This window comes from Equus caballus, chromosome 23, assembly GCF_041296265.1.
Source record: "Equus caballus isolate H_3958 breed thoroughbred chromosome 23, TB-T2T, whole genome shotgun sequence".
In the NCBI taxonomy this organism is placed as follows: domain Eukaryota; kingdom Metazoa; phylum Chordata; class Mammalia; order Perissodactyla; family Equidae; genus Equus; species Equus caballus.
Window position 1 is genome coordinate 63,163,420 of NC_091706.1, and position 27,313 is coordinate 63,190,732.

Genomic DNA, 27,313 nt, shown 5'->3' on the forward strand with positions numbered 1-27,313 from the left:
GTCTTGGAGATGGTTCAAAATTTTGTAATACAGATGTTTAATTCTTTTTAAAAGTTGATTCCAAACATGAAAAAGCAGAATTGTTTTCTCCCCTAAGGATAAGAAGACAAGTTTTATAAGAATGAAAGGAGCTTTAGGAGAACTGATGTCCCTTTTTTACATCATATTTGTGAGTATTTACTGAGTGGGATCCTTGTGTTTCGTAGAATGGAGACGTATGCATTTCGATTCTTCATCCGCCTGTAGATGACCCACAGAGTGGAGAGCTGCCCTCGGAAAGGTGGAATCCTACTCAGAATGTCAGGTAAGGGTTTACATAAGGAATAATGTGGTTTTTAGGTGGTCCTTAAGATGAGGTATTATCTTCTAACACGTACAAAAAGAATCCTGTATTTGATTGTTTTCTCTTCTGCTAGAGCTTTAAGTAGCATGTATGCATTATTTTCAAGGGTTTTATTAACGGAGCAGTAGTGCATATGTTACTCATATTTTTGTGTTCACCTTGGAAGAATTTTCTAGCCTGAATTCTTCCTCTCACATTAAGTTCCATCCTGCTTCTTTGGATCTCATGACTTCCATGTTTGGGTTGGTTGCTTCCTTACTCTAGGATTCTTACACTTTTTGCATAAAAGTGTGAGTCTTTATAAACTCAAAGTTGCCTTTACATACTACAGTTACAACAGCTTTCAATATCTGTTGTTTTTTTGTTTTATATGTATGTGGATGTTTCCTAAGATTTGAAGGCTTGTATATTCCTTGTGATTGTTCATCTGTTGATTGATCCATGTAGATAGATGGATATTTAGTCATGTATTTGTTTAGAATAGAAGTCTATGTGTGGGCATTGGTCACAGAACCCTTAAAAGAATTTTGAAAAACTATATACATTGTTACATTTTTGTTTTTTTGGGGTTTTTGGTGAGGAAGATTGGCCCTGAGCTAATATCCATTGCCAATCTTCTTCTTTGTGCTTGAGGAAGATTGGCCCTGAGCTCTCATCTGTGCCAGTCTTCCTCAGTTTTATATGTGGGACACCGCCACAGCATGACTTGATGAGTGGTGTGTAGGTCCACCCCAGGATCTGAACCTGCGAACCCTGGTCCCCCACAGTGGACCACACAAAGTTAACCACTGTGCTACCGGGCCAACCCCTGTTGCATGTTTTTTAAGTGCAATTTTTTTGGGGGGGAGGGGGCGGTGAAGATTAGCCCTGAGTTAACATCTGCCACCAATCCTCCTCTTTTTGCTGAGGAAGACTGGCCCTGAGCTAACATCCATGCCCATCTTCCTCTACTTTATATGTGGGATGCCTACCACAGCATAGTGTGCCAAGTCGTGCCATGTCCACACCCGAGATCCGAACCGGTGAACCCCAGGCTGCCTAAGCAGAATGTGCAAACTTAACTGCTATACCACTGGGCTGGCCCCTAATTACAATTTTTTACATCACAAATTTAAATAGTTAAAAATACGTTTTTTCTCCTTACATTCAAATTTCCATTTCACTACCCCTACTGAGTTTTATCCTAGTACTTGAAACTTTTATGTTCAATAGCCTTATATTATTTATCCTATAATATTTTTCTGCAACAAATCTGCATATGTTTGTAATTGCTTTTTACAGTAAGGCTCTAGTTAAACTTATTTTTATATTGAGTTATTTTATTAATATAAGTTGATTAAAAGCAATACAAATGTGTTACACTTTTGATATACTTTTGCCTTTTATATTTAATAATTATTAGAAATGCATTGTTAATCAGATAGACAGTTGTTTATGGTTAGTTCATATATCCCTGGATAATAATTACATTGCTAGAATGGGGCAAAATACAGCTTCAATTTTATATACGTATGTGTATGAGTAATATACATTTTATTTAAACTAATGTATATTAGTCACTGTGTGTATATATCTGTATACATGCATATATGTACATGTGTATACACACACACGGACTAAGGACTAATATATATATATTAGATGTAATGATTAAGAAATCTTACTTATATATGATAATGGAATAAAATTTGTAGGGCTGTGAAACTAACATCCTTTTAATTCCTTCTGAATTATTTGACAAAAATCATGTAGCAATCTGTTGTCAGTCTTTAAAAAAAAGTTTGGGGGCCGTCCCAGTGGCGTGGTGGTTAAGTTCGCACGCTCCACTTCAGCGGACCAGGGTTTCACCAGTTCGGGTCCTCTGTGCAGATGTGGCACTGCTCATCAGGCCATGCTGAGGCGGCATCCCACATGCCACAACTAGAGGGGCCCACAACTAAAAAAAATATACAGCTATGTACTGAGGTGATTTGGGGAGAAGAAGGAAAAACAAAAGAAGAAGATTGGCAGCAGATGTTAGCTCAGGTGCCAGTTTTTTAAAATAAATAAATAAAAATAGGGGCCGGCCTGGTGGTGCAGCGGTTAAATTCTCACGTTCCACTTCTCTGCGGCCCGGGGTTTGCCGGTTCGGATCCCATGTGTGGACATGGCACCGCTTGGCAAGCCATGCTGTGGTAGGCATCCCACATATAAAGTAGAGGAAGATGGGCATGGATGTTAGCTCAGGGCCAGTCTTCCTCAGCAAAAAGAGGAGGACTGGCAGTAGTTAGCTCAGGGCTAATCTTCCTCAAAAAAATAAAATTAAATTAAAAAACCGTGCTGTGACGGCGTCCCATATACAAAATAGAGGAGGATTGGCATGGATGTAAAACGCTCAGGGACAATCTTTCTCAAGCAAAAAGAGGAAGACTGGCAATGGATGTTAACCCAGGACCAATCTTCTTCACTGAAAAGAAAAAGTTTTATTGAGATATAATTCCCATACTATATAATTCTCCCATTTTAAGCGTACAATTCACTGTTTTTTAATATACTCACAGAGTTCTATACTCATCACCACAATCAATTTTAGAACATTTTCATCACCCCTGAAGAAATTCATACCTATTAGCATTTGTACTCCATTACCCCTCAACCCTGAACCCCACTACCATAGCCACAGCCCTCGGAAACCATCAGTCTACTTTCTGTCTCTATGGATTTACTTATTCTGGACGTTTGATATGAATGGAATCCTACAACATGTAGTATTTTGTGACTGGCTTCTTTAACTTAGCATGATATTTTCAAGGTTCATTCCCATCATGGCATCTATCAGTACTTCATTCCTTTTTATGGCTGAATAATATTCCATTGAATGATAATTCATCAGTTAGTGGACATTTGGGTTGTTTCAACTTTACGGCTATTATGAATAATGCTGCTATGAGCATTGTGTACAAGTTTTTACATGTTAATATGTTTTCATTTCCTTGGATTTATACCTGAGAGTGGAATTGCTGGGTCATATGGTAAATCAATGTTTCATTTTTTGAGGAACTGCCAGACCATTTTCGAACATGGCTGCACTAAATAGTACATTCCCACCAGCAGTGTGTGACGATTCCAGTTTCTTCACATCTTTGTTAACACTTGTTATCTGTGTTTTTTATCATAGCCATCCTAGAAGGTGGAAGTGGTATCTCATAACTTTTACACGTTTCGAACAATTTTAGAAGTTCAGAAAGATTGTGCACAAAGTACAAGTAGTTCCCATATATCCTACACCTGCCAGTTTTCTTTATTATTAACTAATGTTAGTATGGCTCGTTTATTACAATTAGTGAACCAATATTATTAAATTATTATTAACTAAAGTCCGTGCTCTTTCACCTTTCCTTAGTTTTTACCTGCTGTCGTTTTTCTTCTCCAGGATCCCACACATGATACTACGTTATATTTAATAGGCATGTACTCTTAGGCAACTGTGACAGTTACTTAGACTTTCTTTGTTTTTGATGACCTTGACAATTTTGAGGAGTACTCATCAGGTATTTTGTAGAATGTCCCCCCAATTGAGAATGTTGTGATTTTTAGACTTGGGTTATCCTTATTGGGGAGGAAGACAGTGGAGGTAAAGTACGTTTTCATTACTTCATACTCACAGGGATGTGCCATCAACATGATTTATCACTGTTGATGTTAACATTCATCGTCTGGCTGAGACTCTGTTTTTAGGATTTCTCTGCTTACTGTAAAGTTACTCTTTTCCCCCTTTCCATTCTGTACTGTTTGGAAGAAAGGAAGTCATACGTGCAGCCCATGCCTAAGGAGGGGGCCGGGATATCTGTATAAATTATTTCAAATTCTTCTGCACAGGAGGTTGATCTGTTCTCCCCCCATTTAATTATTTATTGAATCATTTTGTTAATCATTTTTATTTTTATTTTTTATTGAGTTAATGATAGGTTACAATCTTGTGAAATTTCATTTGTACATTATTGTCTGTCAGTCATGTTGTAGGTGCACCCCTTCACCCTTTGTGCCCACCTCTCCTACCCCCCCCCCCCTTTCCCCTGGTAGCCACTAATCTGTTCTCTTTGTCCACATGTTTAAATTCCTCATATGAGTGGAGTCATACAGAGATTGTCCTTCTCTATCTGGCTTATTTCACTTAACATAATTCCCTCAAGGTCCATCCATGTTGTTGCAAATGGGACGATGTTGTTCTTTTTTATGGCTGAGTTGTATTCCATGTATATATATATATATACATGCCACATCTTCTTTGTCCAGTCATCTGTTGATGGGCACTTAGGTTGCTTCCACATCTTGGCTATTGTAAATAATGCTGCAGTGAACATTGGGGTGCATGGGACTTTTGGAATTGCTGACTTCAAGCTCTTTGGATAGATACCCAGTAGTGGGATAGCTGGATCGTATGGTAGTTCTATTTTTAATTTTTTGAGGAATCTCCATACTGTTTTCCATAGTGGCTGCACCAGTTTGCGTTCCCACCAACAGTGTATGAGGGTTCCTTTTCCTCCACAATCTCTCCAACATTTGTTACTATTTGTTTTAGTTATTTTTCTCATTCTAATGGGTGCAAGGTGCTATCTTAGTGTAGTTTTGATTTGCATTTCCCTGATGCACAGTGATGATGAGCATCTTTTCATGTGCCTATTGTCCCTCCGTATATCTTCTTTGGAGAAATGTCTGTTAATGTCTCCTGCCCATTTTTCGATCGGGTTGTTTGATTTTTTTGTTGTTGAGTTGCAAGAGTTCTTTATATATTATGGATATTAAGCCTTTGTCAGATGTATTACTTGCAAATATTTTTTCCCAGTTAGCGGGTTTTTTGTTTCAATCCTGTTTTCATTTGCCTTGAAGAAGCTCTTTAGTCTGATGAAGTCCCATTTGTTTATTCTTTCTATTGTTTCCCTTGTCTGAGAAGACATAGTGTCCGAAAAGATCCTTTTAATACTGATGTCAAAGAGTGTACTGCCTACATTTTCTTCTAGACGCCTTATGGTTTCAGGTCTCAGCTTTAGGTCTTTGATCCATTTTGAGTTTATTTTGGTGAATGGTGAAAAAGAATGGTCAATTTTCATTCTTTTACATGTGGCTTTCCAGTTTTCCCAGCACCATTTGTTGAAAAGACGTTCTTTTCTCCATTGTATTCCCTCAGCTCCTTTGTCGAAGATTAGCTGTCCATAGATGTGTGGTTTTATTTCTGGGCTTTCAATTCTGTTCCATTGATCTGTGCACCTGTTTTTGTACCAGTACCATGCTGTTTTCATTACTGTAGCTTTGTAGTATGTTTTGAGGTCAGGGATGGTGATTCCTCCAGCTGTGTTCTTTTTTCTCAGGATTGCTGTAGCAGTTCGGGGTCTTTTGTTGCCCCATATGAATTTTAGGATTCTTTGTTCTATTTCTGTAAAGAATGTCATTGGGATTCTGATTGGGATGGCGTTGAATCTATAGATTGCTTTACGTAAAACGGACATTTTAACTATGTTTATTCTTCCAATCCATGTATATGGAATGTCTTTCCATCTCTTTATGTCATCATCCATTTCTTTCAGAAAAGTCTTGTAATTTTCGTTGTATAGGTCTTTCACTTCCTTAGTTAAATTCACCCCGAGGTATTTTATTCTTGTTGCAGTTGTGAATGGTATTGTGTTCTTGAGTTCTTTTTCTGTTAGTTCATTATTAGAGTATAGAAATGCTACTGATTTATGTAAATTGATTTTATACCCTGCAACTTTGCTGTAGTTGTTGATTACTTCTGAAAGTTTTCCAATGGGTTCTTTGGGGGTTTCTATATATAAGATCATGTCGTCTGCAAGCAGTGAGAGTTTCACTTCTTCCCTCCCTATTTGGATTCCTTTTGTTCCTTTTTGTTGCCTAATTGCTCTGGCCAAAACCTCCAGTACTATGTTAAATAAGAGTGGTGATAGAGGGCATCCTTGTCTCGTTCCTGTTTTCAGGGGGATGGCGTTCAGTTTTTGCCCGTTGAGTATGATGTTGGCTGTGGGTTTGTCATATATGGGCTTTATTATGTTGAGGTAGTTCCCTTCTATGCCCATTTTGTTCAGAGTTTTTATCATAAATGGCGGTTGGATCTTGTCAAATGCTTTCTCTGCATCTATTGAGATGATCATGTGGTTTTTATTCCTTAGTTTGTTGATGTGGTGTATCACCTTGATTGATTTGCGGATGTTGAACCATCCCTGTATCCCTGGTATGAATCCCACTTGATCATGATGTACGATCCTTTTGATGAATTGCTGAATTCAAGTTGCCAAAATTTTGTTAATAATTTTTGCATCTATGTTCATCAGTCATATTGACCTGTAGTTCTCCTTTTTCGTGCTGTCCTTGTCAGGTTTTGATATCAGCGTGATGTTGGCCTTGTAGAATATGTTAGAAAGTGTTCCATCCTCCCTAATTTTTTGGAATAGCTTGAAAGGATAGGTATTAAATCCTCTCTGAGAGCGTCAATTGACCGTTGATTACGCTAGTTACTCATTCCTTTAGGTGCCTTGTTCATTCCAGTATACCTAGAAAGGGTTGAGAAAATAGATCTATTTTGAATTTCAACACATCTTGCCAGTATGTTTTTTAAAATCAGGATAAACGTGATTCCTTTTTTATTCAAATAAATGTGTTGATATACCTCACCTTGACAATCGTCATACCTCTGAATTCTAGTTCTCAGATAGATAGATCAGGCCTAGGGCCTCGCCATAAGTGTATTGTGCCTATGAAATAAGGAAACACCACATATTCCCTGTACTTTATGCTTGCTTTAATGGACCTCTCCCTCGGGGGTGGTGCATTTCTTAACAATAATCAGAGAGGAGATTAGCGAGTTCATTTTAAGGAAAATACAATTCCAGCAGCCTCAATCTATACGTATTTGAATTTTTTATACTCCCCCACATACCAAAATGCTCTTTTTTTTTTTTTAACATCACTGTATGCTTTTAACAAAATTATTTATGAGAAAGGAAAAGCAGTTGGCTCTATTTGTAAATTTCTCTTTGTTTTTGTACCCCTGACATTTCGTCACCACTGGGCAGTGCACCATAGGAATACTTGGGATATGTGGGAGGTGTGTATGTATTTCTTTTATAAAGGGCAATTGTAAAAGGGAGGATAGAAAGGAGAACTGATATAATACTTCGTGTACTCCCAGGGGCATCTATATATTCGTTTTAAGACCACTGCTTTACACAAGATCTTTTATGATCATTAGCAAAATTGGTATATTTCTTCTTCTTCATCTGTCATATCCCTCACATCAAAGAACTGTCGCTGATTATTTGTACCTTTAACCTTACTTGTACCTGTTACTTGATTATTCAGTATCAAATGGTATACTGACACTTAGGTATAAAGGAAAGGATAGCAGCATCCTTCTTCTTCTTTTAAGAATTATTGTTTCTTTATTGTCAGGATTATAAGATTTATAATCTATACTGTTCTATAACACAGTCCCAGTTTTTAAATTTCTTATTCCTCCTGTTAAAGGAATTCTCTGTTTGCTGTCCAGTATTTTACTTTCTTTGATCTGTTAATTGGCTGAAATTGTCCATTAGTAATTTTCTCCAGGAATTGATCCTAGGAACCACATTATATTCCCTGAGTTCTTACACATTCACAATGTTATGTGCTGGTGTGTATGGGTATGTGGATGGGTGTTTCGCCATTATACTTCAAATGACAGTTTGCGCATAAGGTTTCAAGATCATACTTTTTTTGTTTGAGGAAATTATGAGCATTACTCTGCTATGTTTATTGTTGCTGTGGAGAAGTTTGGCTACCCTGTTTCTAATCTGTTCCGCCCTACATAATTGTTTAAGAGGCTGACATGCTTTCAAAAGAAACACATTATTTTATCAATATAATTAAAATGTATATTTAAGGTGCTAAATATTTGGGAAGAATTGTTGAAAAATTAGACCAAAATATGCAAGGTTGTCATTTTAGTATGACTTTGGTGCTTATTTTTCAGGGCCAGTAGTAATTCTAGACTAGAGGAAGTGGTAGCTCTAAGGTACTAGTGATTGCTGTTTTTGGAGGTTGATGTTGAATCAGATGCTTACCACATCCTCTTCCCCCTTTGAGAAAACAAGCCTCCCCTTTCTTTAGATACAAAGCCCCAAACAAGATTTTTATTATTGCATTCTCGTGCTGCCTGGATGGATAATCTATTGTCATTACCCATGGGAATTCAAGATTTTTCCCTTTACTTCTCCTCTGTAAGTACACACAGACTATTATTTGCCTTGTCCCTGCTTAAAATATTATGAATGTTTTTTAAGATAGGCCTGTTTCTCGTTTAATCCAGTCCTTTGGAGTCAGGGAACTCCTTTCATACTAATCTCTTATCTAAAAATACCTTTGGGGCCAGCCTGGCAACGGCAGCACAGCAGTTAAGTGCACACATTCCGCTTCAACGGTCTGGGGTTCGCCGGTTCGAATCCTGGGTGCAGACATGGCACTGCTTGGCAAGCCATGCTGCAGCAGGCATCCCACATATAAAATGGAGGAAGATGGGCACGGATGTCAGCTCAGAGACATCTTCCTCAGCAAAAAGAGGAGGATTGGCGGCAGATGTTAGCTCAGGGCTAATCTTCCTCAAAAAAATAAAATAAAATAAACAAAATAAAAATAAAAATACCTTTGGTGCACTGGCCCTGTGGCATAGTGGTTAAGTTCGTGCACTCTGCTTCGGCAGCCTGGCATTCACAGGTTTGGATCTCAGGTGCAGACCTACACACCGCTCATCAAGCCATGCTGTGGTGGCATCCCACATGAAAAATATAGGAAGATTGGCACAGATGTTAGCTCAGCGACAATCTTCCTCACCAAAAAAAAAAAATAAATAAAAATACCTTTGACACTTTGGGTACCAGCATCATTTTTCTTCTCTTTGGGCCCTCAGGTCACCTGAGCCCCAATTTAGAAGGATTCCCTGGACTCCCCCTCAGGGGTTGCCTTCCCTGCTTTTATGCTGTTTTGTTTAGAGGCTTCACAACCAGAACTAGTTATCTTCAGATTGCCCCTTTGATCTTCCTACACGGCTCTAAAAGGATTTGCATTGGAAATCATTGGTTACCTTCTTGGACCTTTTTGTCTCTTAGCTCCATGTAATCACTGGATGTTCCTTCAATGTGTTGATCTTGGGGTGGGAGAGTGAATGGAGGGTTTTGGTGTTTGTGAATTTCTAGGGGGACGTAAAGTGTTTTGTATGTCTTGTGGAACCTCATCTGCCTGGAACACTTAGTAGTGCCCAGAACTCTGAAAAGTCAGGAAAGCACTACCTAGTAGTGGGTGTGGAATACGTGTTCCTTTCCTTTGTTTCTGTGTTATTTGTTGGGAGGCAAGGGGGTTCTCAAGCTAGTAAATTATACGTTATTTCTCACAGGTCATTAATGGCAATGAAATGTATCAAGAAGCAAGATACGAAGTGCCAGGGATTTTCCCTGATGTTCCTTTGCTGCTAACTTCTCTAAATTGTCCAACAGAGGGTTCTGAGCTCCATATCCAGTTGCTGAGTGGCTGTAGCAAGACAGTAGTAGAGGGAGATAGGGTTCAGCTCAGTCTGTTATAGGGTCTGGACTGCTACCTAGCAGTGTTACCTGAAACTGCTTCCATGTTCACACATGACCACCCGCACTAGTCCCCCATTCAGCCCCCCAGTGAACATATTCAGAAAATAAAGTTGTACATGGGAGGCTTTTGTAACCTGAAGAAGAGTGAGTCATTCCGGTTACCTGTAAGAGCTACGTCAGTTTGTATCACAAGACCTAGTGAGTAGTAAGAGTTAACCGAAAGGGAAAGAAGAAAAGGTGCTACGCTCCAATTGTAGGGATCCAGAGTATCAGCCGCCAGCCAGCTAGTGTCCAGTAAAGGCTCAGTAGTTTGCTTCTTCTTGGAGGAAGTCAGCATCCCTTCTGGAAGAAGAGAGCCGCAGTCCTACACCCGGATGCCCAGAATTAAGTTTAGGGAGGTGAGAGTTCCTTATAGAATTGGGTTAGTCAGCAGAGTCGAGTTGGAACGGTAGGAACGCCTGCCGCTGCCACGTGTCTGTGATTAGGAGTCCACAGCACCCATGCTGCTGCTTCCTGAAGGAGGAAATAAAATGTGCCATAAGCCATGCTCTGTCCAGGACCAAGTGGGAGCTTTCCAGGGAGTCTCTCAGACCTTGCAGTAGAGTTCACAACTGCTTTCTCTGAGGCACCATCCCCAGAACTACTGCCATGCTTGCTGCAGGCTCTTGGACAGCAAAGTGCTCTTGCTAGGGATCTGCTTTCCTTTGAAAGTACATAGTGTTTTCTTTGCTACTGTGAAGATGCAGCATGGGACCAGATTTATGGACCCACTCCAGAGGCCACTACTTCATGTAGAAGGGTCTGTCGGGGATAAAGTAGAATGTTTTCTTGTCTAGTCTTCTCTACAGCCCACTGGATGGAAAGGCAGGGAGCTAGGAACTACCCCCAGCATTGAATAGCAGAGAGGCGGGGTCAGGGGAAATGGGATAGCCCTGCTGTTCTAGGGCTCCTCCCTAAAGCCCTCTTCTGGACCAGGATGAGCGTATTTATGTGCTCTCTTGATGTTTGCACGTTGCATCCCACTGCACTCAGCTTGCCCGTTTCATTCTGTGCAAATGATACATATTTTGTGTATTTTTAAAATTTCCTTTTTAAACTAAAATGTTCTGATTTGGTGTGTTTGTATATTTTAATCTGGGATCCTCATTCCTACCATGTGTTCTCAGAGATAAGTCAGTCAGCAGCAGCTCCAGGTCTGCACAGGAAGAACTGTTATATTTGTTAGTTACTTTAGCGGCATAAGGAAAAACTATTTATAATATCTGACCCATTAAGCTACCACATTTTCCCAGTCATAACAGACTTCTTTGCTACGACGTCCTCTTTAAATTCCTCTGCCATCTTGAAAACATGTAATGAAAACTGAGTTTTAACTGGGTCATCTTCTGGTGTTATTAGTCCATCTTTTGAAATAGTGTAAATGAGAGATTAAAAGGACCCAGGGCAACTAGAAGGGTCAGGCGCTGGGCTTCACTTCTCCATACTTAAATTTTTATCCCATTACGCTAGGCCTGTAAAACTTAAGAATCTTCAATCAATCTCTCTGTATTTCTCTTTCTATATTTTAAGAGTCAAGTAAGTTTAGGTTTTTAGGAGTGAACCCTTTCTACCTCACATGCTTTATCGAGGGTATGTGTATACATTTGAGGAAAAATGCCAATCTTTAATCCTGCAAAATTCCAAACTTTTCCTGCTTGGTTTCCAGGCAGACCGATCAGCCAGGTTGTCTTTGTTGTGCTAGGGCCAGTTTTCTGCCCTTCCTGCTAATGTTTTACTTGTGGTCACATAGTAGCTAAAAGAGAAAGGGCAGACCCATCTCACTGACTCTTGTCTGTATGTTGAAAAGGGACAAATACAATAATACCCATTGGGTCATAGATATCTAATTCTCATTTCCCATCTCCCTTAAATACTTATTTAGTTTTGTTGTTTTTTAAACATGTCTGAGCTCTGTAGAACTTCACAACTTGCTAGTTTGCTGTTTGCTAGTCAGTGTGTATGTATGATAAGTTGGTCTTCATTTTCTTTCGGTGTTTTTCTTGTTTACAAACTTTTTATTCAAGAGAGCATAACCAGATCATCTCTGACACAGGTTCTGAAGCAGACAAAAGGATCTGAAATAGGAACCTGAAGACTCTGTAAAGTGGAGTGCTTTTGCTTATCCTTTTGTCTGTATTGCCTTTCTCCTTTTAGTATTGTTCTATTTTGGCTCAGATCCTCTGTCCTGAAAACTCCTCCCATACCCTTGCCCTGACTTATGTCCAAGTGCCACAAGTGTCTAAATGGACAAATGCAATTCGTTACTGCCAAAACCAAAGTTTCATCTGGAACCATGAATTTACATGGGCAGAATGAGAATAAGGATGTGTGTATGATGTTGTTTTCCTGATCCTTTCCCCTTTGTCCCTGATCTGCAGGAAACCGATCTCTTTAATGAGCTTTTGTGGCCTCTCATTGAATTATATTACTTTGGTAGTTTCTTCATTTGGTCTTTCTTTCACCTATTGTTAACCCTCTCCACCTTCTGTTTTTTTCCATCTGAAAAAAATACAGTAGGTGAATAAAGATTTTTAAAAACTTGCTGAACTAACAACAACAAAAGATGGCAACACACAAAAGAAGAAGTAACCATTGGAATAGCTCCAGAATTCAGTTCTGTGTTGTACATTCTACTAGTGTTGTCTTAGCGGTTTAGTTTTTCCATTCTATGAAAATAGGATTAATACTTGTCTTACAGAGTTGTTTACTATGCTACAGGTGTAATGCTTGTGTTAAATTATTTTGGTACGAGTGCTGGACAATTTAAACTACATATGACATTGCTTCTAGATCTTTTCCAGTCATGGTACATAGAAAAAAATGATAGTATTTGTAGATCACAAGGTAGTAAATGGAAGATGCTCCTTTGGCCAGAAGTTATTGTTCTAGAGACTCAAGTTGTCCCAGGTCCCACCCACCCAGCCTCCTGAGGGAATCAATATATAATTTACTTGTAACCCATGTACAACATACTGGTTGGGAAATTTTGAATAGCATATTGCATATGAATTACATCAGGAATCTTTGTTAGAGGAAAAAAACCCCTCAGTTCTGCTTTGCTCTACATTGGTCTTGTTATTAGGTAGGTTCTTACCACTTGGTGACAGAGATGGCCACCTGCTCTAGCCTTTTCTTATTCTCACTGTTGTGAGTCCAATCAACAATAAAAATTAATTGTCTTTCTGCTATTAGTTTAGAACCGTTGTAGTTCCCACCATGGTTGTGATTGGCACAGCTTGGGCCAGTCCCAAACCCATCATCATGACAAGATGGCTGGAATCCTTTGGCCGGCACTTGGTGGTATGCCTCCTGCTGTGGGTAGGAAGGTTGTATGAAGGTGTGGCATGATGGTAGGGGAAGGAGATTAACCCCACCTGAACCAGTGGACTGGATTCCCCATACAAAAAAAGATTTTGCTCTCCAGAGGAAGGGAGGAAGTGCAGACATACTGGGTTAACTATTATCACAATCCGCCATAGTACCTGACTCTTCTGAAAGCATCATGGATTTCAGTTTAGGAGGAGTACATGGTATTAGAAGTGAGTTCTTGTTTTGATGGAAATGGATGATTCACTCTTTTTTAAAATTGTATTTACAAACAGCATTTTAGTAATACACACAAGATGTAAGAACACCAACTTGGTGAAACTACTCATGGGAAAAATTTCCTAATTAATATGATTCATCTAGCCTGTGTTGTCCAGTGTGGTAACCACTAACTACATATGGCTATTTAAACTTATTAAAACTAAATACTATTAAAAATTCAGTTCCTCAGTTGCACAAGCTACCCTTCAAAGTACTCAACGGCCACACGTGGCTAGTGACTACCATATTGGATAATAGATTATACATTTCTAACATCACAGAAAGTTGTAAGTATACAGTGCTGATCAAGACCCTTAAAGCTATTTTTTCTCTTTATACCATACCTTGTCTGATCCTGCTTATCTTTCTAACAGATTTTGAATATGTTTTCTTCTGAAGCAACCCTTATGGAATTTTCTACCCACATTTTTCTTTTGCTTCTAGGATGTTATGTCAGTTTCCCTTTACTGGCAGTGATAAGTTTCTTTGAATCTTTTTAATGTAATTACTGAAGAAATCCAGAAGGATCTGGGGGGGAAGGCAAGGAGTTATTCTTAACCTAATAGAAAGGTGGGGTGGTGATAAATGGATTTTAACTAGATCAGAAAGTTTTCTTTGAAAGTGACTTGTATAATCACATAACAGAAACTCTTTACCCTTTTTAGGAAAAGGTTTCATCAAATCAAACATCTAATTGCCTGGTTCCCTCCCTTTATTTTTTGCTTGGGGCCAGGAGCAAAAGGCTCTTTTGCAACAACACAATCTATAACCTCGCACCAATGAGAAAAGGTAGAGAAATTTAATTTTTCCTCTCATTTTCTCCTTACGTACATGCATATAGCTCTTAGAGAAAAAAAGCCTGGGAATAACTTGGAACATTTTTGGAACCTGTTGTGCTTTTCTTGATTATTTTATCTAACAAACTTTTTTCCCTGTGATTAAGGTGTCTAGTTTTTATCTGTGGATGAAAATTGCTTGTTTATGTCTCCCACATGACTTAGAAGCCCTGGGAAATCAGGGTTGGCATCTGACTTGCTCACTGTTGTACATCCAGCATCTTACTTGGTGCTTCCGGCACGTAGTAGGTGCTCAGTAAATATTTTTGAATAAAGTTTTTTGTTATTCAGAGACTAGTTCTTCCATGTTGAGGCTATTGCTTTTCCTCCGTTCCTCTGCTTAACTCTGTCTTCCTTCCCTTGGAAGTATGGAAAAGAAACATTTTTATGTAATACTGTTTTTCAGATCTTAGTTCTAAGCAGCTACTGTAAGAATTGGATTTATGAGTAGCATCATTTTTACCGTTTCCTGTAAAAAGATTGTCTTGAAGCTAAATACTTTTTGCTTTTGCTTTTTCTTGTTGCACTTAATTTGTAGTTTTACAAATGTTATTTGAAAAGCTTCCAGGCCTCCACTTTTTGCAGATTGGAACATGTAGCCGGTTGAGACAGTGTGTTCTACAGAGTTCATTCTACGCCTTCAACATGACCTTTATGCTGGGCTCAGATTTCTTCTGCTTTGTCTCCCAGTTAGGAGCTTGTTCCTGGCCTAGCCTGCTGAGTACTGAAAACAAAACTTTATGATACACTATTATTTTTCCCCTAAGGTCTCAAATATTATAGTGTTAAACTTGAAAGCAGAATACTTTCCAATTCTGTGAATATGAGTATTCATGGCTGACCCTTTTTTCCTGTTTCTAGGACTATCCTGCTAAGTGTAATCTCATTGCTTAATGAGCCCAACACCTTCTCCCCAGCCAATGTGGATGCTTCAGTTATGTTCAGGAAATGGAGGGACAGTAAAGGAAAAGACAAAGAATATGCTGAAATCATTAGGTAAGGTTCTTTGTTTTGTCTTCTGTTTAATTACTTTGAGTCTTCCTGTAGAACCAAAGGTTTAAACTGAACTTAAGCGTCCGCTCGTTTCTCTCAATTAGATTTATTGTTTGGGAGGAGACTTCTCCGGAGCCTAATGAGTTTGGCTTTTGAGACAGCATACCCTAGAAGATAATGCTGCAGCAGATCTGACTGCCTGGGAACCAGAGCTTCCAGGTTCTGAGCTAGTCAAGTGTGCAGGCTCTCCATCCTGATCATTTTAGGGGCACCGTGTTAAACTTTCAACATGTCCACTAAGTGTAGCAAACACCCAAGGTTTCCAGACACTCCAGGTATTTTTGTTTCAAGAATTTTTTTTTCTGCTTTATCCCCCAAGTCCCCCCCGTACATAATTGTGTGTTTTTAGTTGTGGGTCCTTCTATTTGTGGCATGTGGGACACCGCCTCAGCATGGCCTGACGAGCGGTGCCATGTCTGTGCCCAGGATCCGAACCAGCAAAACCCTGGGCTGCTGAAGTGGAGCGAGCGAACTTAACCACTTGGCCACCAGGCCAGCCCCGCAAGATTTTTTTTTAACCCCATAGTTTATTGGCCTTTTTGACCATAGCAGCAAGCATCTTCTGGGCATCATCATTATCAGCAATGCTAGTGTTAGAGTTTAACACAGCCCTAGAAACCACCTCTTATCAAGAGATTTGGAATCTACTCCTAGCTCTGCCACCCCTCATGTAACTTTTTGAGTCTTTAGTTTTTTCCATCTATGTAAAAGGAAAAAAGTAGAAGGTATTCGGCTCAACCATCTCAATCACATCCTGAGTAAGATACAAGATTTTCATAGCAGCACCCAAGAATTGGTACTTCAATTGCAATAAATTCAATTCCCTTTAATACTATTACATTTTTATACCCTTAAAATGAGCCCCAAGGATAGTTCCAGCACATTCTGTGCATAGGAGTTTCATAAGCACTAGAATCTATACATTTTCTAGTCCCTCTCTGTACATCTAGTCAGCATGATACCATGTGATATAAAAAACCAGAAACAATGTGGAGAAATGCATCTATCTGACAGCTGAATAATATACATCAGCAGTTCTAACAGTTGTCTGCGCACTGGAATCATCTTTAGACCCCTCCTTCATCTGTAGTCATTTAATGAAATTACAAGGATGGAATCTAGGCGTCTATATTTTGTTTTACCAGCACCTAGGTGACTGGTGTGTACCAAAGAGTGAAGATAATTAGTATAAACAGTAAGGACCTGTAGAAATTTAGAGGCGTGGGAGTGGACTGAGGATTGAAAGATGGGAATGCTTCATAAAACAGTCATGCTTGGAGCCTGATGCTTAAGGAAAGGTAGGATTTAGTAAGTGAGGAATGTATGAATATTCCCAAGGTACTTGTATTCTGTATCTCGTTCTTCCAACATTTATTATATGCCAGCTTTATGTCAGATCTCTGGCTAGGTCATTAAGGACCGGTCTTTCTCCTTAGGGAGCTCACACTTAGCAAGCATTTGAAAACAAACAAATAACAATGTAATATGATAAGTGCAACTACAGAATATTAACAAGAGAGTGGGAGGAGTATATAATGCCATGGAGTTCCTAGGAGAGAGAATGCCTCATAACCAACACTTTTTCAGGTAAAGAGGGGAAGGAAAAAGCATCCTCAGGGAGAAACATGTTTGCTAAAACACAGGTATATAACAGCATGGCATGAAGGGAATTGTAAGTAGCCTGAGTGTAAATTCTGATTTGGGAAATTAAGAGAGGTCTTAAAAGTCACTGAAGTCACGATAAGGCATTTGGCCCTTAATCTTAGAGGTGGTGGGTTGTCACTAAAGATTATAAGAAGGGAAGGGATAATCATATTTGAGTTCTTTTTTTTTTTTTTTTTAAAGATTTTATTTTTTCCTTTTTCTCCCCAAAGCCCCCCAGTACATAGTTGTATATTTTTCGTTGTGAGTCCTTCTAGTTCTGGCATGTGGGATGCTGCCTCAGCGTGGTTTGATGAGCAGTGCCATGTCTGCGCCGAGGATTCGAACCAACGAAACACTGGGCCACCTGCAGTGGAGCGCGCAAACTTAACCACTCGGCCACGGGGCCAGCCCCCATATTTGAGTTCTGAAAGAACACAGTTGACTAGGGGACCATCATAGAGGCTGAAAAGAGACTAAACTGAGTCTGTGACAATGGAAATGAGAACACAGATTTGAAAATATCTAGGATTTTGGAGTAAGATTTATGACTTTAGGAACTGATACTCTTTTAGTGAGAAGAGGTGGAAAATGACAATTGCAGACTTGCTGGGTTAGGATTGCTATGGAATATCAGGATGGAGACATCCAGAAGACTTAGATGGGAGTGTAGAGCTCAGAAGAAAGGTGTGAACTGGAGCCAGATGATGTGAGTGAGAGCCATCAGCATAAAGGGAATGGTGGTGAAGAGTCCAGCCTGGAAGCCTCACAGCATTAGGACGTGAGGCAAGGCAGCAAGAGCCACTGAGGGAGGTCGTGTAAGAGGAAGCAGAGGAAGATAGGGAGAGTGGTGGTTTGATGTTTTAAGCTCAAGTTTTTCCAGTCCCTTGATGGCTCAAATTTTCATGTTTGTTGAAGGACACTTTCCCCTTCCATCCATTCATCCAGTCAGCATTGGTTTGTACAGCTGTGTGCCAGCCTGTGTTCTAGGCACTGGAGAAATAGAAGTGACTAGGAAAGGTGAGGTCCCTGCTCTAATGAAGTTCACCTTCTTGCAGAGGGAGGGGGCACAACAGAAAAATGAACAAATGAGGAAGATCATAGAAAGAAGAAAATGCTGTAGTGGTAAAAGAAGGGTAATGTGAAGGAGTGACGAAATGGCTGCTTTAAATTGGGGGCTGGACAGGCCTTCTCGAAGGTAACATACCAGATCGGAGTGACAAGCAGCAGCCAACCATGTGTGTGCAGATTAGAAGAGCAACTGATTCACACAGAAAAATTAACTACGTGTGTTCAATGTACTAAAAAAAGACCCAGGTGGCCTGAACATTTTGGAGTTTGAGACAGTAGTGGGTGGTGAGAACGAAGTGTTGGCAGGTCGATGATGCAGGAGTTCAGATTTTACCGTAAGTGCAGACGGGAGGGTTACCGAATTAAGGAGAGTGGGGAGGCTGCATTATGAGTTTGGTGTGACATGACTAGGTTAAAAAAATCTGAGGGGATGGCCCTGTGGTCGAGTGGTTAAGTTCGCGCGCTCCGCTGCAGGCGGCCCAGTGTTTCGTTGGTTCGAATCCTGGGCACGGACATGGCACTGCTCATCAGACCACGCTGAGGCAGCGTCCCACATGCCACAACTCGAAGGACCCACAACGAACTATGTACCGGGGGGCTTTGGGGAGAAAAGGGGAAAAAATAAAATCTTTAAAAAAAAAAAAAAATCCGAGGTGATTTCTGGCTAGCCAGCATCCTACAAAAGGTCATTATTAAATGTCCTTCAGAATGGGACCTGGGGGCTGGGAGCCTTTGGGTGGTAGAGGGTGTCTGTCAGATGCCTTCAGGCAGGTGCTCGAGTTCAGAAACCTGATCCGAGTCTAAGGAATCATGATGATTTAGAAAGGCTAATTACAAATCCATCTTCAAGACAGAGACTTACACACACTATCCTCCCTTCAGGAAACAGGTTTCAGCCACTAAAGCTGAAGCAGAAAAGGATGGAGTAAAGGTCCCCACGACCCTGGCGGAATACTGCATCAAAACTAAAGTGCCTTCCAATGACAACAGCTCAGATTTGCTTTATGACGACTTGTACGACGATGACATCGATGATGAAGATGAGGAGGAGGAAGATGCCGACTGTTATGATGATGATGATTCTGGGAATGAGGAGTCGTGACGTGCTCCTCCGATGCCCCTGTACTGCCCTGCCGACTCAGGCCAAAGGGAGGGGAGCGAGTGGGGACCTAGCAGGGGCCCCTCAGCAAAACCTCTCACAGGGGTAGGGACACATGCGAGGCTCCTGCTGACTCCCCTTATGGATCCCAGTTTGCTCCTTTTTATGGACCTCTTAATGGAGAGAAAATAACCCTCCAGAGAATGTCTGAATTCTTGCATTCTTTACCCTTCCATCACTGTATTGATTCTTTTTTTTTTTTTCTTTAAACCCAAACTCCTGCCTCACTTCGTCTCTACAAAGTGTTCACAGCAAAACACATTTGGTCTGTTTTAGATTCCTGAAGAATTAAATAGTCTTTCATCGAGACAGTTAATGTGTTTAAAGCGGAGAGCCCATTGGAAGTTCACAAGTGCTGCATATGCTGGTTAGCAAAAGAAAATGGAAAAAAAAAAAAAAAAACATAAAAACCCCACAAAACAAACTTTTTTTAAAAAAAGCAAATTTGCCAAGGTTTAGCTGCTCCTTTACCTTAGCGTGTGTGCATTTGTTCAGCCCCATGGTGGTGAATTTTGTTTCTTTCCCTTCTTAAGGCTGGGGCCCAGCGGGCATCAGGGACTTTGTGCTGAGCCTGATGACATGTGTTCCTAAGGGCACAGAGCCCCTCACCCTCCAGGAAAGCGTCCTAACATGGAGGCCTCAGCTGCTCTGAGGAGAGAGATCAGATTTTGTTTTTTGAAATCGATTGGGATCTAAAGCCTGAAATAAATATTCATACTTTACATAGAACTGAGCACTTGATTGCTATTTATTTTAAAGGCAGAGTTATATCCCCCCAGGGAGTGGGGAGAGAGTGGGGATTAGTGTGTGTGTGGAGTCTTAGTGATGGGAGCCAAGAATTAAAAGTCACTATGCCAATTTTGGTTCACGCTGCTGGGGAAAAAGTCCAAACTACTGGTGACCACTGCTGGGCGAGAAAACATCTGTTTTCTGTATTTAACGTGGCCTCTCCCTCAAGAATACACTCTCACCATGAGGACTTTTTTATGTAGCCAGTTTTAATTACTCAGTATTAATACTAGGTGCATGTGTTAAGATTTTGGTTTTCATGGAGCTGCTTATACCGACAGTGATAACTGTGGATACATGTGAGACATGAGTGACCGGTTCCCGCTTTCCTCACCGGATGCCACCTGGACTTTCCTCTCCTGTCACTGTCCTCTTTGGCGTGCACGCAGAAGTTGTGCATGGCGCTTGCCCTGGCTGCTTCGACTCTTCGGGCGGGCCGAGGGGGCGCCTGCAGGCAGTGTCTGTGCAACACTAGAGCTTCTTGCCGGGCACTGGCTGCCGCTCTGATGGCCCATCTCAATCGTGTGTTACTTGGATCAGTGCTGAGATCCATCAGCCTTCACCCACCAGGGACTGCGAACTTGGAGGTGATGTCTGTTTCTTATGGAGCGGGCCAGTGCATAAGGCGGGCAGTGTTCCTTCAGTGGGGAGAATCGTTACAATGTAAACTGACAAACTTCACAAGGAAAGTACAGCAGAGACGACTACAGTCCTACTTCAGACTCCTGCACACTAGCGTCAACTCCTTTTCGGCAGATCGCAGCTCAGAAAGAACCAAGGGTTGGTGAGGGATGGCAGGGTGGATCCTAGGACAGCGTAGGTGACGCTTACTTCCTTAGCCCCTCCTTCCTTTCTGATCTCAGGGTTTTCATTCGCTCTTCAAACTCTCCCGACATTTGCTCATTCCCAGCAGCGCTCTCTGGCCTCTAAAGTTAGGTCTGGTACCAAGTGGGAACGTTTCACGTGCTAAGGTTCACACAGGACAGTGTCGAGCCTGGCCCCAGAAACTGTCCAGTCCCCTTGGGGCCGGGGCTACTTGTACCCCTGAATCTAGTGATTCCAGTTGGACTCAGAACAGAGCAGCTCTTTGTGACAAAACACTCTGACCACAAACTCTGACAGAAGGATGTTGGAACTAGCTTTTGACTCCCCATGCTTAAATAATCCTTCCAGATAACCTGCAGATATTCTGGAGCCCAAAGTCTCTCATAATGCTTTGATTACTCCCTGTCTCACTCACACACACACACGTTTACAGCCAGTAGCTTGGTCTTGCTTTCTTTCCCTTTACTGCGAAAGCATTTCTCTCCCAGGGCAGGCCAGGCACCTTGGCTTTGTGGGAGGTGCTATGCTGCTCGGCCCTGTTGGCCTCTGTTGCACATTGACTCAGGGAGCCAGAGAGCCAGGTGGAGGTCGTACCTCTCAGCCCCTTGGGGTGGACTACTGAGGGCTGGGTTTGCCTCTGATGAGAGTACAATCAGTTCCAGAAAAGACTGGGGTGTGTGGATAAGCTAGCAGGTAGACATGCTGATAGCTCAGACTGAACCTGTAAAACCCAGATGCTGGTTCCAGAGCTGCCCTGAGAACACACCCTCGTGCAAGAGAAAACAAGCATGTCCCTCTGTTGTTTGGAGTGGAGATCTCGGGCTCAGGCCAGAACCTTGTGAGTACAGTTGTGCTGATTAGTTGGTCTCACATTAACCTAACATCCTGCATTTTTAGATTCCTTTTGATTCCAGTGGAGGCGTCTCCGGATGCTCTTCAGGTCTGCGTATTTTGAGGCTGGGTGGAGAAAGTCAAACATCATGATTCTCTTGTTGCTTCTCAAAGTCTTCCCCCCTTTTTCTATTTCATATCATTCCAGACTTCTTTTCTATTAGCCAAGCTTTTTTGTAGTTCCTTCTTTCCTCTTCCCTGGTAATTATTTGCTTCTTTATTTGCTGGTTTCCTTATGTTTGGGACATACATAGTAAGAGATTGAAGCGTAAAATGTGTAGTTCTCCACTGAAAATTAACTCCACTCCTCCCATCCTGATAAAAAAAGGTTTACATTTACAAAGATTCAGATGCAATTTTCAACTATTCTGAAACCAGCAGGACACACCTGACTTTAATAGTTTTCTTAGCTGAAATTGTAGATGTTTTTCTTCAGTTTAACTTATGAGAAAAGATTATCGGATGCATTTTGTGTTGAATTTCCCTTTTAGTGGTTTATTTTGTCTTTTTCTGCCCATCTGTCTACTAATAAAATGTGAAATAAAATATACCTGTATTGCTACTTCCCCACTGGATGACCCTCTTCTTTTTTTCTTGTGTTAAAGAAAAGGTGGTTTTAGTATTTCTACTGTTCTCTTGCAGATTATGCCCAGGACTCAGCTGAAAAATTAAAACAAAAGCCAAATCTTGCTGACTTGCCTTCTGTGATATTCTGCTCAACTCACCTCCTTGCAGAATAAACATCCCCAATCTTACTAGCTTTTAAGAAAAAGACACAGCCATTTGTTGACCTTAATTCTGAAATAGGGCACAATCTGCCAATACAAGTAGCTTGGTGAGGGGCTGGAGGGGGCTCCACTGCCCTCCTTAGGCAAGGATTTTGTCACTTGCTGCATTTAATAGCAGGGATCAGGCAGGAGATCACACAGTTTAATAAAAGTCCCTATTTAGTTACAGTTGTGGACACTTTTTCCTAACCAGGATCAGAAGCTGTGGGTTAACAACAGCACATGTCCCATTCTGATGAAATGACCACTGATTTTAGAGGCCAAAAGCAGAAAAGATGAAGACTGTGGCCCCCGGGGTGTGGCACGTGGGCTTGACCTATACTTGAAGCAACACTCATTTTGTTTGCTTCTGCAGCCTGGTCTGAAGGGGTTATTTAGGACTGAAGTGAGAGGCTAAGATGCCTCGGGCTACGCCTCCAGGCCCTGAGCCTCCTCGGGGTAGAGCAGAGTTGTGCCACAGACAGCTTGGGAGATGGCCTCCTCCTGGAGGCACACGATAGCTTATGGCCCTGGCTCCTCCCTGCCTGGCGGCCTGGGAGCAGGAGGAAGGAGCTGGACTAGAGTCCTGGCCCGCGTGAATGGTTGGTGGGGACTTTCCAGAGCAGACATTTAGCCCAGGACCCACCTACCCACTTAATGCGACTTGACGCAGTCAGCTGTTCCACCACAGCCCTTGACTGTCCATCAAGATGGTGTTTGGTTGGTAAGAGCAAAGGATAGAGAGGTTTAGCTGTTCAAACATATTTTACTTGGCTCCATATCTTAAAATCAGTTGACGTCTGGAAAAGAAATTACCCTGCCCCGGTATTCCTGTTGACAGGGCCCTGTGAGAACCTGCCTCATCCATGAAGTCTGTTTGGAGATGAAAGGAAAGCAGAGTTAACTTAAACACCGCCTGTGCCTGCCTGCCCCGAGGGTCACTGTCTTAGCCTGTCATTTACCTTCTCACTCCCTAGAGGCTGACTGCTGGGGCCCCGCAAAGCAGCATACCACCAGACCACCGTAAGTCCTCGCCCCCTGTTGTCAAAAGACTGTCCACATGAGCTCTCCACTTCAGTCCTGTAAAGTCCAGCCCGCCTGGAACACACTGAAGCCGGCCGGGCCCTGAGCCATCCCTTAGTCACACCACACCGAAACCGTGCATGCTCTCAAAACTTTATTAGGTGGAGTGTGGGCAAAAGAGAAACCCCTGAAACAGTCGCCCACTTGTTCAGGACAACTCTGCTTGGAGACGTGCTCTCGTTGAGGTGAAAGCTTTGATTTTTTTTTAAAGGGGAGCTGACTGGCTGAGCATCTGAGTGCAAATTCAGATTATTTTAAAAACGGTCAGCCAGAGGAAGGCAAGTCTCTGAGGAAAAGACCAGACCAGAAGCAGAAACCCCTGCTTTATATGAGGACAAACAGGTGCCACTTCATGTCAGGCAGGGGGGATGGACATCTCTGCTATTCCCAGATCAAGATTTGGCAGGAGGGGGACATGACAAATGACAAAAGAACCAGTTTCTCAAAAAAGAGGGGCATAAAGTAATTACGCAGGGAAGAAAACTCAAATAATGGTTTACAAGGGAGCGAGATAAGTCGTGATTCTTCATTGGTACCTGACCCCAACTGCCAAACTGCCTTAAACCGGCCCCTCCAGACACCGGCCCGCTAGGGCCGCTGGCCGCGGGCTATGGAGAAGGCCTGAAGGCAGAGGGGAGCAGGGGCTTATTTTGCTACAGTGAGAAGAGGCTTGAGCAGGGGAGCAGACCTGGCTGAGAGTAGCAGCCGCACCCCCTCCCCCAGGACTTGGGTCACATTTACAAGTACATACATAAATACATTACATACAATAGCGAGTCTGGGAGGCGGGCTCCCCACAGAGGCTCGGCTGACACAGTTACACGTCTCAGGAATTCTAGGAAAGGGCGCTGGGCTCCCAGAAACGGGCTCCGCGTGTTCTCTCCTGCCCGGGTAAGCCCTGCCCCAGCCCACCCCTCTTCAGGGCTCAGTTTGTCCAGTATGGAGAGTTGCCGTAGGCAGGTTTGGAGGCTTGAGACTTGGGCTGCAGGGAGCTGGGCTGGCTGCGCTGACCCGAGCCACTCTGAGGAGGAGGAGAGAAGGCTGTCAAGGCTGCAGCAGAAGCCCCGGCCCAGGGCAGGGCGGCCGCCTCCGTCACTGGGCTCACCTGGGCATCCTGCGGAAGGTGGTGGTGTAACAGCTGTGAGTGAGGCTGCTGGTGGGCGGGCAGGATGTGCAAGAACGGTGGAGGCGCATAACCAGGGGCCGCGCCAGGGGCCAGGGGCCCTGTGGAGCCCAAGGCTGAGGGCAGGCTGAATGGTGGAGGGGTCCCTGCATGAAATCCCTGCTTGTCAAAAGTCTGTGGGGCAAAGAGACAACGGTGAGGGCCAGTGTGGGCTGCACCTCCCACCACCCTACCCAGCCACCGCGGTCCTCCCTCACCTGGGTCTTGTTGTAGACAGAACCAGGCATGTCAGGCAGGCCCGTGGTGCTTGAAGACACGGCCACTCCTAGGAGGGAAAGCAGTTGTTCCCACAGCAGCTGGTCCCAGCTCCAGCCTCCCCTGCCTCCAGGGCGCGGTGGGGGAGCCATGCCTGGGAAGGAGCCAGGCTAGGAGACAACTACTTGGGGCCTCCGTCCGGAGAGGAGGGGTAGACGCTACCTTTGCCAGGCCCAGAACCTGCAGACTTGTTTTGGGCCTGCGATGATCCACCATAGCCACCCTTGGTGTAGTCTCCTGCGGCTGTCCCCTGGGTCAGGTCATCATAACCTAGCAGGCAGGGACAAGAGGCATGTGAGCGAGGCGAGCCTGTCCTCCTGCGGCTCTCCACGCTGGGAGCGCCCCTCACCTGTGCTGTAGCTGTGCTGGCCGTAAGCACCAGCCTGCTGGAAAGGGGCGGCGGGGGTGCTGAGGCTCACACCATGCTGCTTGGCTGAGGCCGGAGGGACCTGGCGAGGCAAGAAGAGGCCTTAGTGGAGGAACGGAGGTGGGGGGCCAGGTACCCCTGGCTTAGCCTCGGGCAGCAGGTGGCACAATCACAAGGGCCCTGTGCTCCTTCGTGCAACATATGCTGGATCTACAAACAGATGGGAAGGACCCCCGCCCCCGTCTAAGCATTCCTGAAGGCCACGGGGGACTGCCTGGGATCGCCTCCCTCCCTGCTTTTGCTCCCCGGAGCTGGAACAGCACGCCCCACAGATACTCACAAACATGGTGGGCCCATACTGGAAGGCACTGGGCACGCCTGGGTAGTAGGGGAGGCCAGTGTAGCTGTAGCCAGGTGGCAGCGCGGGATTCAGGAAGGGCTGCTGGGCTGTGTGGTGGGCCTGGGACTGGCTCTGCTGGGGCTGAGCCAGTGTGGTGGGGGGCGCAGGGGATGCAGAGTCTCCTCGGCCAAACTTTGTGACATCACCTAGGAGAAGAGAGCACTGATTTCAGTCACTGCTCCTTATCCAACCAGGAAAAAAGCCAGACTGACTCCTGCAAACAGGAACAGTTTGGCTCCCAACACAACAAAGAAAAGATAGCAGGCCTCTCTCAGCCCTTCTGCTTGTGTTTCCAGACTCGTGGGATCAGCTACAGGCCCGTGCCGCCCACTCCTCACCCCCTGAACAGACTAACCTGAATATGGGTTATTAGCTAGGCTCCCATCTCGGCTGGCAAGGGCTGTGGGCGTAGCAAAGGGAATTCCATAGTAATCCTAGGAGAGACCAGGGAGGCTCAATCAGCAGAATGGCCTCGCCCTGCTCCCAGGACAGCCGACCCAGCAGGCAGCACAGGCGCTCCCGGGACAGACTGGACTGCTGGGACATCACACGCACACCTCCAGCAGGCAGCTCTCACAGAGAACCTAAAGCAAACGATGCCCACTGGAGTTGTGCAGTGTGGCAGCCACAGGGCATGCAGACACACTGCCCCATCCCTCAGCCTTCTGCAGGCAGAGCTACTGGAGGCCCAATCTCACACATCCATTTCACACCGCAGATGGATGCTGCCAATGCCACAGGCCAAACCAACTCGACTGGCTCTTCCTGTGTAAGAGATTCTAAAGAGCTGCTAGGAAAGTTGACTGGACGGTAGAAACCTGAAAAGGAGCCAGCAGGAGAGGAGGTGCCTAAAAGGGTTAACAGGGATCAGGGCAGCAATGCCAGGTAGGAAGAGGCGCAAGCAGGCCCCCAGGTAAGGTCCTGAACTGGCCTCTCCCCATCCGCTCTGTGCTGGCAACACGGACATGGCACAAGAGCTGCGGGAAGTGTGGCCGCCAAGAGGGCAGAACACAGTGGAGGTCTGACACACACTGCACCCTGGCGTCCGAGCCAAGAGAAAGCCGTCCTGCTTTCTTCATGGGCAACAGCGCCTGGCCACAAGCAGAAGCAGCCACCCTACACCCTCCTCCAGCCCGTATCTCCAAGTAACCTCCAGGAAACCCAGAGCATCCTCAGCCCAGAACCCCAGGAGGCAGCAGGACTAGGAAAGCACTAAGCTGCTAAGACACACCTCGGGACAGGCCTAGAGAAGCCCAGGAGGAGGAGCTCTTTCACAGAAGAGAAGAAAATCCAAAGGCAGGAACTAGGCACAAAAGTGCCAAAGGCTAATACACCACCAGAGGGGAAAATGAGAACAAGGGATCTCAGGAGGCAGGCTCCCAGGGAATTTCTTCCAAGGCACAAAATGATAAAAGAAACAA

The 27,313-nt window shown here is 43.5% G+C and overlaps 2 protein-coding genes across 13 annotated transcripts in view; one reads left to right on the forward strand and one right to left on the reverse strand.

Moving 5' to 3' along the window:
* Positions 1–22,407, forward strand: part of UBE2R2 (ubiquitin conjugating enzyme E2 R2) — a 113,511-nt gene extending 91,104 nt beyond the window's left edge. For both annotated transcript variants that reach the window (XM_023627482.2, XM_070248772.1), the window contains exons 3-5: positions 207–304; positions 15,270–15,404; positions 19,056–22,407. In XM_023627482.2, the coding sequence (XP_023483250.1) occupies positions 207–304; positions 15,270–15,404; positions 19,056–19,275 (453 nt within the window). In that variant the 3' untranslated portion in view covers positions 19,276–22,407. The remainder of the gene's footprint in view (positions 1–206; positions 305–15,269; positions 15,405–19,055) is intronic.
* A 1,361-nt stretch (positions 22,408–23,768) lies between these two features.
* Positions 23,769–27,313, reverse strand: part of UBAP2 (ubiquitin associated protein 2) — a 120,044-nt gene continuing 116,499 nt past the window's right edge. For all 11 annotated transcript variants that reach the window (XM_023627472.2, XM_070248764.1, XM_070248763.1 and 8 more), the window contains 7 exons: positions 26,248–26,326; positions 25,833–26,038; positions 25,475–25,574; positions 25,288–25,395; positions 25,068–25,135; positions 24,793–24,984; positions 23,769–24,708 (listed from right to left, as the gene is read on the reverse strand). In XM_023627472.2, coding sequence (XP_023483240.2) covers positions 24,613–24,708; positions 24,793–24,984; positions 25,068–25,135; positions 25,288–25,395; positions 25,475–25,574; positions 25,833–26,038; positions 26,248–26,326 — 849 coding nt within the window. In that variant the 3' untranslated portion in view covers positions 23,769–24,612. The remainder of the gene's footprint in view (positions 24,709–24,792; positions 24,985–25,067; positions 25,136–25,287; positions 25,396–25,474; positions 25,575–25,832; positions 26,039–26,247; positions 26,327–27,313) is intronic.